General features: G+C 29.4%; 2 protein-coding genes across 2 annotated transcripts; both read right to left on the bottom strand.

The window, feature by feature from the left end:
- Positions 1 to 1,800: 1,800 nt before the first annotated feature.
- On the bottom strand, positions 1,801 to 2,346 carry LOC124934476 (two-component response regulator ARR22-like). The gene is made up of 2 exons (XM_047475014.1): positions 2,161 to 2,346; positions 1,801 to 1,980 (listed from the first exon to the last, which is right to left on the bottom strand). Exons 1-2 carry the CDS (start codon positions 2,344 to 2,346, stop codon positions 1,801 to 1,803), a joined length of 366 nt encoding a protein of 121 aa, XP_047330970.1.
- Positions 2,347 to 4,291: 1,945 nt separating this feature from the next.
- LOC124934360 (hydroxyproline O-galactosyltransferase GALT2-like) lies at positions 4,292 to 9,009 on the bottom strand. The gene is made up of 7 exons (XM_047474884.1): positions 7,627 to 9,009; positions 6,403 to 6,635; positions 5,720 to 6,010; positions 5,451 to 5,579; positions 5,187 to 5,360; positions 4,770 to 4,877; positions 4,292 to 4,662 (listed from the first exon to the last, which is right to left on the bottom strand). Exons 1-7 carry the CDS (start codon positions 8,507 to 8,509, stop codon positions 4,453 to 4,455), a joined length of 2,028 nt encoding a protein of 675 aa, XP_047330840.1. The 5' UTR covers positions 8,510 to 9,009; the 3' UTR covers positions 4,292 to 4,452.
- Positions 9,010 to 12,272: the final 3,263 nt, after the last annotated feature.

Below are 12,272 nucleotides of genomic sequence, written 5' to 3'. Positions count from 1 at the left end.
AATCGACTTGGCTCACTCATGCTGCTTAATATTATACTATATTCAAACTCTGAAAGAGATGGTTTTTCAAATAATTCAAAGATTTATTAGATAATGAACTATTGGTTCTAAGCTATCTGACGGTTAATCAATAATTTCAAGCGTTTTTCGTAGTTAAAATTGTCTTTAATCAAGATTCGGTAAACAATCATTAAAAAAAGTTTACGAGAAACTTATATTAATAGTGAAATGATACTTTTAAGATAGTTTCCATAACACTTTTTTGTTAAACCTATAAAAAGCATATTTGTATACTTCATTTCCTTCAGTGATAAGAATAAGACTTTTCGATAGAAGAATGATCACTAATACGATTCGAGAATACGAACATCAAATAATTCAAAAAGACTATGAGATTACGACAAATTCAAGCATGCTAAACGTCTCACTAAACAAAAACGGAAGATGAACTCAAATATTAATCTTATTAAAGGAATGAGACACTTTCCAATCCTACAAATTACATCAAAAGAGCAAAAGCTTAAAAAAATCTAACCCATACAAACATTTTTTTTCTTTCAAAATTGTCATAATTCTTTAATAATATATATAAGCCAGTAGGTTGAGATGGGTGATCTGTCAGATTAGGATAATAAATTTGTATTGAACCAAGCAGAATGAGACATGTGTGTTTAAGTTTATAAATGAAAATTAATTAATTAATAATATAAACATTGTTTTGTTTGGTTTTTTAAATAATCTTAATATAATAAATATCATCTCCCTTAATTTTATCATATACATCACTTAATTTATTAAATAAATAGTTTTTATTTAAAATATATATTTAATCGTTATATATTAATATATTTATAAATACTTTTATAAAAAAATAACTTTAAAAAAATACGGTTAATCATACCATTTTAAATAACTTACCAATTATTTAAATAACATGTAAATCGATCGATTTCGGGTTAAATATGATGCGAAAGAACGGTAAACAAGGTGAGATTTTTTTATCCAAACAAATATTTTGTATCACATTCTAATTTATTTAAAAACATATCATTATTCAATTTATCAAATATTCTAAAAACAAATTTGATTCATGTATTCTTACATCACTTTTTCATTAATTAAGCATGCTTAAATATCATTCAGTTTATATAGTCCAATTTATTTGAATTATTATGTTATACTAAAAAACAACAAATCTATTTAATTCAATTTATTCGCAATGAGAAAGCATATGTTGTTTTATTCGTCTCTCTCTTAGCTCAAATACTTATTTGATAAGTAGAGTTTAATCTCTTGAATGTCTTGATACAATAAAGAATGTGATTTTCTAAACACTTACATAGTCTTAGATTCAATCTATTTTGAAATTTGTCAATTGTAAAGAGGTAATTATTTCAACTTGTAAATTAATAAGCCTAAAAATTCATATAATTAAGCCATTGATGATGAAACCTCTTGTAAATTTGGTTTAGTGGTAGTCTTCATTTTGAGTAATGAATTTCGATCGCCAATACAAATCCTAAATTATCTGAAAACAACTCAAATCGTAAAATAATATAACTAACAAATAGAAAAACTTAAACCCATAAAAAACCATTGAATCCCAATTCCTATAATTGATTCTTCTCTTGAAACAACTTTAATAAAACATTAGCAACTTAATGTAGATTTAGCAAATACACTTGAATTTGAACATGATTACATGACCAATTGATCTAAAAAAATTAATCCATCTAAGGCAATACTAAATAACATATGGGGAAAAAATTATATCTAGATAAATAAATAAAAATAATTCACTTATTGGTTCTTGTTCGCAAGATCTTGTACAAGAGAAACGACGACATTAGTTGTCAATGGCTTGTTGTAGCAGTTGTCGAGACCTGCTTCCAAGAATGCTTGTCGCTCTTCATCTTTATCGCAAGAAGTTATTCCTACTATCATACTGTTTACTCCCATGGCTCTAAGCTCTCTTGTTGCCTATACAAAAGAACCAAACGAGTTAAGAAACAACATCAATTCAATTAGGGATGAATTGTACATTCTTTTGTTCTAATATTTGTGACGAGATTTTGTTAATATTTTTTTCATAGTTTATTACTCGTGCAAGATGATAAACGGTAGATTCTTGAATAAAAAGAAAAAGAAAGATAAAAGAACCTTGGGGCCATCCATAACAGGCATTTCCATGTCCATTAGAACCAAGTGAAACCGCGTGCCCGATCGATACAAGTTGACAGCCTCTTGTCCGTTTTCCACCGCCATTGTTTCAAATCCGTGTTTTTTGAAGAACATACTGTGAATTCTTCGCACAATCGCGTCGTCATCTACAACTAGGACAAGCATATTGTATTGGCGTCTTTAGACCGTTTGAATGTGAGTGAATGAGTGAATGAATAAGTAAGGGCTCCCCATTTTAAAGGTCCATAATTGTTTTAAATATCTTGAATGCTTTATGAAGGGGAGATCAATCATTAATTAATAATCATTTAATGTTAGACATCTGAATGTCACATATAAGAGATTTTATTCTTATTATTGGCTTTTTATTATTATTAGTTGTACATTTCCTACTAAACTAGGGTGAGAATTTTTTCTAAGCAAAAATATCCGAAATTCATTTTCAAAATTAATACCTTATTTTACTTCCCTTCACAATTAAATCAAAATTCTTTATAAAAAAATGTAATTTTAATAGAAAAACTATAGACTCAAAATGTTTATATTATAATATATATTGAATTAACTTTATTTAAAATTAGTTATTCATCTAGAGAATAATCACTCTAATGAATTTTTATATTTTATATGTATACTTTTTACAAATTTGAAATAAAGATATTGAGTCATTTTATATTTTATATAAATTTATAATATTAAATCTCTTAATTGTTTTACTAATTTTGTTATTTTTAAACGTTAATTAGCTGAGTTGGAGCTCATTATCAGTCATGCCAGCTAACTTTCTAAATTTAATATATATATATATATATATATAAACATTAGGTTAAAATGCATGTAGAATAATATAGTAAATTTATTAAATTAATACCACGTTACAGATTTTATCAGACCTATTGAAGATTTTGTTTTAGTCATGTGGATATAGATCTTCTTTTTTCCGATCTCTTGTTTTTTTAAGATCTTGTTATATTATTTTCTATTATGAAAATATTTAAAATTAAATGGTTTAAAATTTACCTTATCCATAAATGGAAAAAGAAAATTTTCTTTAAATTTTATAATTTGAATTTGAATTATCTTTTTTGCTTACACTATATCTATGGAAATTATTGATATTTTTCAATAATTATTTATTTGTTTTTTTTAACAAGAGCAATAAATCCGTTAAGATTGTCACTGAAATTTCTCAACTCAAGCATATATTATATATCATATGTATCTAGTTGTTATGAAATCTATAAAGTTTTGGATTGGATTTTGATATTATTTTATTTTAAATCAAAATATCTTTACAAATAAGAGGAAAAGAAAAATAAACAAATAAAAGAAGTATAATAATGTTTAAAAACACATTTGTTGCCCAAAGCAAACCAATAAATTCAAACCCTAGAGCTTGAAACCAATAAATTCAAACCCTAGAGCTTGAATTGATAATCTTAACCGAGTTTTATGAAAAATGAATGGGAGCACGACTTTGGGGGAACGATTCGTACAGCGAAAGTGACATCGAAGTTATACAAAAGGGATGAGGTATCTTTTGTATAACAGCGAGGTCACTTTCGCTGTACGAGTCGCTCCCCCAAAGTCGTGCTCCCTATCATTTCTCTTATTTTATATTATATATAAGAACGTTGTCGATTAAGCGAATTCGATGTTATAAACTTCATTCCATTTTTGTACACTCATTTTATCCATCGATACTAATACTTTAAATTCGTAAGTCAAAACCGAAAGCCTAGTAATAATTATTTAAAATTTCAATTATCCGCAACATGCAGTCATAAAATGCGCCTTAGCCCTTCCCGCTCTTCCGGGTATGATATTGAGCTTGATCGCTTTCGAAATCTAGGGCTCCTGGTGTTGATAGTTGTTAAGTTTCCCTTGTGGGTAGATCAATTTATACTAATAAAGATAGGGAATAAAAAAACTCAATCAGAAGCTATATTGTTTTCAAGGAATAAGAGTCCTTAGAAGACTTGCATCAATAATTTGAACATGGGATATGAGATATCCATTTTGGCGTTTATCTTGTCGTGGTCTAAACATATAACGATTTACAACAACTCATAAGCTTTGATTTCTTAACGATACTTCCCTTCACACAATCGATAAATTCCTCTTTCATTACCACCCTACTTCTAAAGCTAATCTTCACAAATGGCCTCCCAACTGCCGCCATTAACAATTGTAAAAGCAACAATGGAAACTAAATCCCTAACTAAAAGGAAGCCGAGAACATGTGTTTACAACATTAACGATTTTGAGTTGTCATCGTCTAAAGTTGCAGCATCGGGCCTGACCCTTTGAGAGGTTATCCCACAAACAAATCATCTGTTTCGGGGATTGATAATGTGCAGTATAGTAATCTTCCATGCATCCATATTGACAGAATTTCCAGTTATGCGAATATTGAACCAATGTTGTGCTGTTGAACTGTTCCACCCACGTTCCCATGCTCACATCCTCCATCTTGAATAACTGCAGAGGAGATGAGTTTTTATCGTGTCTTTAACTTGGTTAGTCGTTTTTGCGACAAACCTATTAATACAAACTTTTAAAAAAAAAATGGTGATCAAGAGACGAACCCTTAGTTGCCTGTTTGCGTGTTGAGTGATAATAAACTTGGCAATATCACTTGAGATTATATAACCAGGCCCATTTGCATAAGGAGGGTATACTTCTTCAGGCCACTCCTGTTCAAGTTAATAATGATAATATATTATTAGTTGCTAATCTTTCAAAATTTATTAAACCCAATTTGGAAATTCTTAAGCCTGATTCAAAATTTTGGTTGATAACTTGAATGATGTGATTATGAAATAATGGATGAAAGATAGTCAGAGATTATTCAAATAACCAAATCCGAACAACCTTCCAGTTAATGTTTCAGAAATTCATTTATGTTTACGTATCTGGAAACGAATCTATGTGCAAAACCAATAAGTGTTCCCAAATGGGGCAATATATATAAGAGTGGATAGAGTTTTGTTTCTTAAATGTACCTCGTATGTCACTGCCCATTTCCCACTCCGGAGCGGTCTATGTTGGAGGTTGAGATTTCCCATATAAAGGGGTCGATCTGGAGAAACCCCGTCAATTTCTTTCAAGACAGTATCCACCCTCACGAAAGTATCATCGTCGCATTTCATGATGTAGGAAGCAGTTACATTTTGAATCTAGAAGAAGAAGAAGCCGTTTTCATAAATGAAATGGGTAATAACGTGTGAAGAACTGATGAAGGAAGACAAGCAAGCATCGCCACTTACCCCATACTCGCAGATTGCAATAGTTTTAAGAACCACGAGTTCATACCGATCCATAAATGGCAATATCACAATGTCGCCAAAATAAGCAGCCTCTTTTTTCAGAACAGCATTAACCTCTTTCCTCGGATTCTGTAAAATCAATCACCACAAAATAAGCATTTTTGAAAACTCATATTTTTCTTCTTTTTTTAAACCAGGGCCTATTCCCTGGATGAGGCTAGCAGGAAAACTCAATTACATAACAGTAATTCAGACAGCAGAAATCTTACCAATGCAACAAAGAATCGAACTACTACATTTGAGGACTTGACAACCGGGGACTGCATCCAAGTTTTTCTAACAGTCATTCTTTCCGCAAAGTGATTTGTCGCAGATAGGATTCCAACAAAAAGTATAATGGGGCTCTTGGGCAAAGGATCAGCTTTCCATTGTTCAGACAATTCTAAAACCCTTTGGGGCGAGAAGCTAGGATGAGATGTTGGCAGAGAAGTGGCATGAACCGAATGAATATTCATATCACCTTTAATAGCTAATCCTGTTGCATCCTCAAGTGTAAACCCCTGGATAAATACAAGTTCCATTCAGTTCTCTGAAACTATACAGAAAGCTAACAATGCTAGATCTAAGCTCAATAAAGAGAAACAGACACTTTATAGTGGAATTCAGCTTCGAGTTAACCTCAGTTCATTTGAAGACCTTAATATGGAGCAGCATTTTTTAGGATCCATGAGCACAGATGATTTTGGCGATTTTTTATAGGTCTTATGCTGGTATTTTATTAATTTTTATTAACTTACGCCAACAGATAACATAACTTGTACAGCGTATGGTTTGGTTTTCCCACGCTTTCGCGTCGATTGTAAATCAATGAAAAGATTTTCATTTTTTCAAAATAAACTAAGCATGATGTCTTGCATTAAAGAGAAGGATTATGAGGTTATTATTTACATACCGTTCTATATGGGAATGAACTAACATGTCGACCCCCTACATTAATGTGGAAACCATCCACACCTGCTCGAATAGTGAGGACAAAAAGCCTTGCCTCTGCAAAGGGAAACGGCCAGGTCACTTCAGGCTTCTGTGCTCGGCCAATAAATCTTTTGAACCATGAAGTTGTCTTCGACTCTCTTGAATCAGCAATATCATTGACCATCCATTTTTCACATCTAGCGTGTCCATCAACTGTAAGTATACATGAATTATAAAAAACAATCTTAGCAAATGATATTTTTAATCATAAATCAAAAGCATGCCTTAATTTACTTGCTACCTACCAAATTTAACAACTAAACGTCTCATCATTTTAGTTCAAAGTTATACATGTGCTTTCCTCATCTCAGGTCCAGTTAGGTAGTTTGAAAGATTTTTTTAATCAGTTAGGGACAATCTTTTGTCATTCATCAATAAAATCGCTCTAATGGGTTTTCCTCTCAAAAAAACATGTGCTTTCCAAGTCTACATTTTCCTTCTTTGAAAAATTGTCAACTTTGTATTATAAAGATTAATGAGCATGAGGTACGATCATTTTATATGAACAAAACAAATGGAAGAGCAATATCAAATAAAGATGCTAGATTCCTATCAGATCAAATAGTATCATCTTGTGCAAATTCTTCATTTCTACATCGAAGTGAATGTATGGAGAAAGAAGCCCTAAATCCTTTCTTTCCCCACCCACTTTCCTCTAAATATCCTTTAGTTGCGTTCCTTCCAGATCAACAACCATAGAATGAAGGGGATAAGTTTCCACTCAGGGCTAATGGTCGACCCAAAGCACCAACCAATCTACTGAGCGCAAGAGTTTGCAACAGAACGAGACATAACCCACTGAAGTAATGACCAGATATCCAAGGCAATTGAACAGTGGAGCAAAATGTGGTTGGCCAACTCCTCCTTATTCTCGTATAAGGAAAATTCTTTCCTTTTGAGTTTGTCAAGACTAACGATTTCCCTATGGATGGCCTCCATAAGCGAAGAACAAGATCTTACAAGAGCTCTAAGGATTAGTACAGTCTATATCAACTTTTTGGATGGATTAGTTGCTTGATGGGACAAATACAAGAAATTTCAAATAGCATTTCAGCTTGAATATAAAATGGCACGACGAAAACAAAATATATATTTCCACGATGTTAAAAAGAATAAGAAGATTTGGAAAAAACGAAATAATTACCAAGCATGTCATCTTCGGTATTGGATGGTAAGCCATCGCACCTTTGAGCAGTGCCCCACTGCATCCTGTAGCAAGTATTGTGTTCGATGACAGGTTGATTGCTCCAATCACCTCTAAGTCGAGGATTCAGATGGAGAATCTTGGGTGGGTCCTCCCCAACCACTGCTTTCAGGCCTTGCAATTCAACTATAAATTGTGATATCAAAACCAAGCTATTACCTCTTGTAATTTTCAGCTGAGGCACATTCTCATGGTGAGCATTATGAGGTGTTCCCACAACTGTAATTGAAGAACCTGCACAAAGCCCACAAGGAAGGAACATGATATGTTCTCCTCTCTGCATTTGTTCAGAAGTCATGGATACCCACGACGGGCATGATTCAGGTTTCCCCTCGAGTACAGCAGTTTCGCTTATATCATTTTCATGGATTGTATCCACTTCTTCCCATGCCTTCAAACCCAAAATCCAAGCTTCATCTGCCATCTTATCAAGTACAGATAGATCACTTGTCCTGTTAATAATACTACCATAACTAAACTCAATAGGATTTATCAGCTGAGTTTCTGTTCTACTTTCCTCAATAGGTTTCTCTTGTGGAACCAAAGGTGAGTTTTGTAAATCATTACTTTCTAATCCCCCGTCTATCAGATCCTTGTAAACCGAAAGATACGGTTTGTTCAAATCATCGTCTTTGGAATTGTCACTAGATGTCCCCTCTTCAGGACCAGAATTTGCATCATCACCACTAAGCATTGTTGCAATCTCAAGAAAATGAGGGAACTTGAAAGATATAAAAATCAAGTAAAATGCAGCAATACCCAACAAAATATAAGGCAGTTTAAGCCTCCTTAAACCATAAGGTTCAGATTTGGGTCTCTTCATCTCCTGAGAACTCCCAAATGAATCAAGTTAAAAAAGAGTTCTTCCTAGTCTATTATTCCAGTTTCTTCAAAACAGTAAGCAAGCAACAAATAAACGAATCAATCATCAAAAACCCACCTCCCCCTAACAAACAGAGGAGATCGCGCATGAACAAATTCATATGACAACAAGTGTGAAGTTCGAATTCAGCAGATACCCAAAATATCTATAAGAAATGGGAAGTGGAGAGATGAAACCCTAGTTCTATATCCTGGGATCAAACTCGACAGGCGATGAAATGGAGAAAAAATGAAGAATGTGATGGATGATCTTCTTCTTCTTCTTCTGGGAAAAGAAGGGAGTTTTAATCAACCCTGGGATGGGTGGAAGAAGGTGAAAATGGAGGTTAATGTGAAGGAAGGAAGGAAGACGATTGATTATTAGGCCGTTAAAGAGGAATGAGAAGTTTTGATCATCGACCATCAATTTAGCAACAAATCTTCAAGAAGGAAAGTGCCATTATCATCATCTCTTTCTCCAAGACCTTCTTTAACAAAATTATATATATGTATTTCATTTTATTATCATATTTTTAAAATATTGAATACTAATAAAATATTTCAATAATCCATTCATCAAATAATTTATTTTTCTAAAACAAAATCAAAATAATTATAAATGTTTTATTAATATTCTGATGCATGATGCAGTATTGCAGAAATGAGCAAATGGTTAAATCTGATTCCTTATATGTTTTATTATAAAGTTAAAATTTCATTTATTCAATTTGTAATTCAATTCTTTACAATGAATAATAATTGAATGAATTAAGTAGGATTTGAATAATTTAATTTTAAAAAATATTATCTAATTGTATAATATGTTTAATTTTATTTTATTAATTTATTTAATAAATTGATTTTTTCTTTTAATTATGGAGAACTAGTTTGACATGACCCTCTTTTAACATTTAAAGTTGTTTCGGGTGAAAATCGAATATGTGATCTTTTATCTCTTAAGTCGATTTTTTTCACCAGATATAGTATAGGACTATGAAATACAATCTAGCTTACCAGTTTCATTTTACCGGTTATTATTTAATCGGTTCTAGCGATTTCGATTAATCGATTTTTTATTTTTTCTACCGGTTTAACCAGTAAATCAGTAATAATTTAATTATATATTTATATTTTATAATTTATAATTTATATATAATAACATAACATATGGAAAAAAAATAGAGAGGGAGTTTTTCTCTTTTTTTTTAATTTAATTTGATTAAAGTTTTTATTTAATATATTTTTTTCACTATTTACCAAAAAAAATGTCGATCTAATTAATGAAATTCATTTAATAAATTTAATACATTATTAAAAAATTGTACCGATTACCTGTTAATTATCAAAACCACTAAAATCGATAAAATCAATATCAACATGGATAGATTATTTGGTTGGTAAAATAAATAAAAAAAATTGGACTTAACCAGAACAATTGATGAAGTCATTTTTTCTTATTAACTCCCCCCATTAAAAAATAACTTTTTTTTGTTATATTTTGTTATAATTATTATTTTTATTTATTTATAATAATGTTTGATGATGGAGTAGTAACTCTGCATTTATTATATTTACATTATTTAAAAATAAATATCAATTTTGTTAATGCAATTCCTAACTTTATAATACAATTCGAAATAACTAATTCAAATTAATATATTTAAATGATTGGTCCTTCATCTTAATACTTATTTGAATAATCTTTAAATAAAGGTCATCTTCTCAATTCTTTCATTATGGATTAATTTTTTTTTGTGAAGACTCATTAAAATTCTTTGAGTCACGAGTTCGAGAGTGTATTTTAAAAAAAAATTACTTTATATAAATAAATAAAATAAGTATCAAACTCCTTGAATACAAACAAGGTGATATACTATGTCACGTGAAATGATGAAATAGTATTATTATTATAAGGATGAAGACCGGTCATACCATCACGTGCACACAGATTTGACCTATAATAACTTTGTTTGCAATTACACTTATTTGATTGTCATTAGAATTTAGAATATCTTTATTATTTGAGTTTTAATAATTATTATTATTATTTTATACATTTATGATTGCACGTGTATTTGTCTCTTAAATGATGACCAAAAAGACAAAATAATTTAATAAAAAAATAGAAAAATAATATGTATAATGAAAAAGAAAATATAACCATTATTTTTTCTTCTTAAACATATATGATACAAATTTTGTTTGTGGTTAAAATAAATTAGTAAACAAACAAGTCCTTGATAGATTTTTCAGAAGGGACCAATCAACCATTTCTTTAATTTCTGTAACATACTTTATACGGAATCGTAATTGAATGTCTTGTTTGTATTCTATATTTAGTTAGATTCTAACAAACCTTCTATTTGAAATGAAACTAGATTTTAATAAATAATGGTTTTATAACACATCTAAACTCAAGATTTTATCAGTTTTGGGTTAGGTTGATTTGGAAGAAATAACGTAAAAAAATATTAATATATAATGACAAAATATTATAATTTATTTAAAAAAAATAAAATATTTTATTATTTTGTTTAATAAATTAAGTTAAGTGTCCTTTGGATAACTTTTGAAAAAGTTTAGATTAAATCATCGGATTTAGTAGATTTATATTTGAGTTATCATTCCGATTATTTTATAGTAAATTATTAGGTTGGAGAGAAACCGTCGTGTCTTCAATAATTGTAGTCGTCCAATATATATCATCGATAATGTTATTATTATTACGTTTTCTAAGATTCGTTTCAAAATTTTGGTAGAATCGGTTGGGAACTATTCGTTATTTTTGAGAATTTACGAATTCGATAATTTGTTGGACAACGTATTTGTATGATTTTCATATTTTCATATTTTGTGATTTTTTATTTTTTTAAATGTCATGTTTTATCATTATGCTTAATTAATTTTTATTTTATATTTTAATATATATATATATATTATTTAAATAATATTGAGTCAGGTGATTATGAAAAGAATGAAAAAAAGTTTTATTAAGTAAAATTTAAAAAATAAATAATTGCATAACGCGTCTTAAATAAAAAAAAAACATTTTCAAGAATTTTAAAGAATTATTACAAATTTTAAAATAAAAAATATTGATTATTTTATGGTGAACCATCTGCTTAGAAGAAACGGTAGGACTTTCAGTGATTTCGGTTGACCGGTTGACCGATGCTGACGATATAGAAATTTTCATTTAAAAATTCGGTGAATTAATTGATATTTTTAAGAATTTTTGAGTTAATTAATGTTAAATTTTATCTTTAGGTTTGTTTTTTTTTTATGTTTTTATTGTTACTTCTAATTTTTATTATTTTTATTTTCTTAATGTATAACATCAACAAATACTTTAACTAATTCACTTAAATCATTCAACTCATACAAAAAATAGTTATAATAATTTAAAATTAAAATATTTTAAAATAATAAGAAACATTTTAATAAGTTTAATTATTTTAATATATATATATATATATATATATATATATATATATATAATTCTACTTATAACAAATTGTTGAGTAACATGAAATCTTTCACAAAAATGCATAATAACAATTTGGAAAAAGTGATTAAATAGTTTTTTATATTTCAATGAAAAATGCTAGTTAAAAAAATATGATGATTTAAATGGAAGACTATAATATTAGAGATAGTATTCACTTTCTCCAAATAACAAATCTTATTAAAAAGAAATGGTTTCTGATGAGCGGGAGATCAAAGAA

This window comes from Impatiens glandulifera, chromosome 4, assembly GCF_907164915.1.
Source record: "Impatiens glandulifera chromosome 4, dImpGla2.1, whole genome shotgun sequence".
Classification (NCBI taxonomy): domain Eukaryota; kingdom Viridiplantae; phylum Streptophyta; class Magnoliopsida; order Ericales; family Balsaminaceae; genus Impatiens; species Impatiens glandulifera.
Note: the sequence above shows the minus strand (reverse complement) of the source record. Positions and strands in the feature narration are given on the sequence as shown.

Bases quoted from the DNA above. Each gene is read 5' to 3' on its own strand.
- LOC124934476 (XM_047475014.1), bottom strand. From the start codon at position 2,346: ATGCTTGTCCTAGTTGTAGATGACGACGCGATTGTGCGAAGAATTCAC. The intron at 1,981-2,160 runs GTTCTTTTATCT...TCTTTTGTATAG, and splicing joins CTGTTATGGATGGCCCCAAG to GCAACAAGAGAGCTTAGAGC.
- LOC124934360 (XM_047474884.1), bottom strand. From the start codon at position 8,509: ATGAAGAGACCCAAATCTGAACCTTATGGTTTAAGGAGGCTTAAACTG. The intron at 6,636-7,626 runs GTAATTATTTCG...GTATACTTACAG, and splicing joins TACCGAAGATGACATGCTTG to TTGATGGACACGCTAGATGT. The intron at 4,663-4,769 runs GTTCGTCTCTTG...TCTCCTCTGCAG, and splicing joins ACGCAAACAGGCAACTAAGG to TTATTCAAGATGGAGGATGT.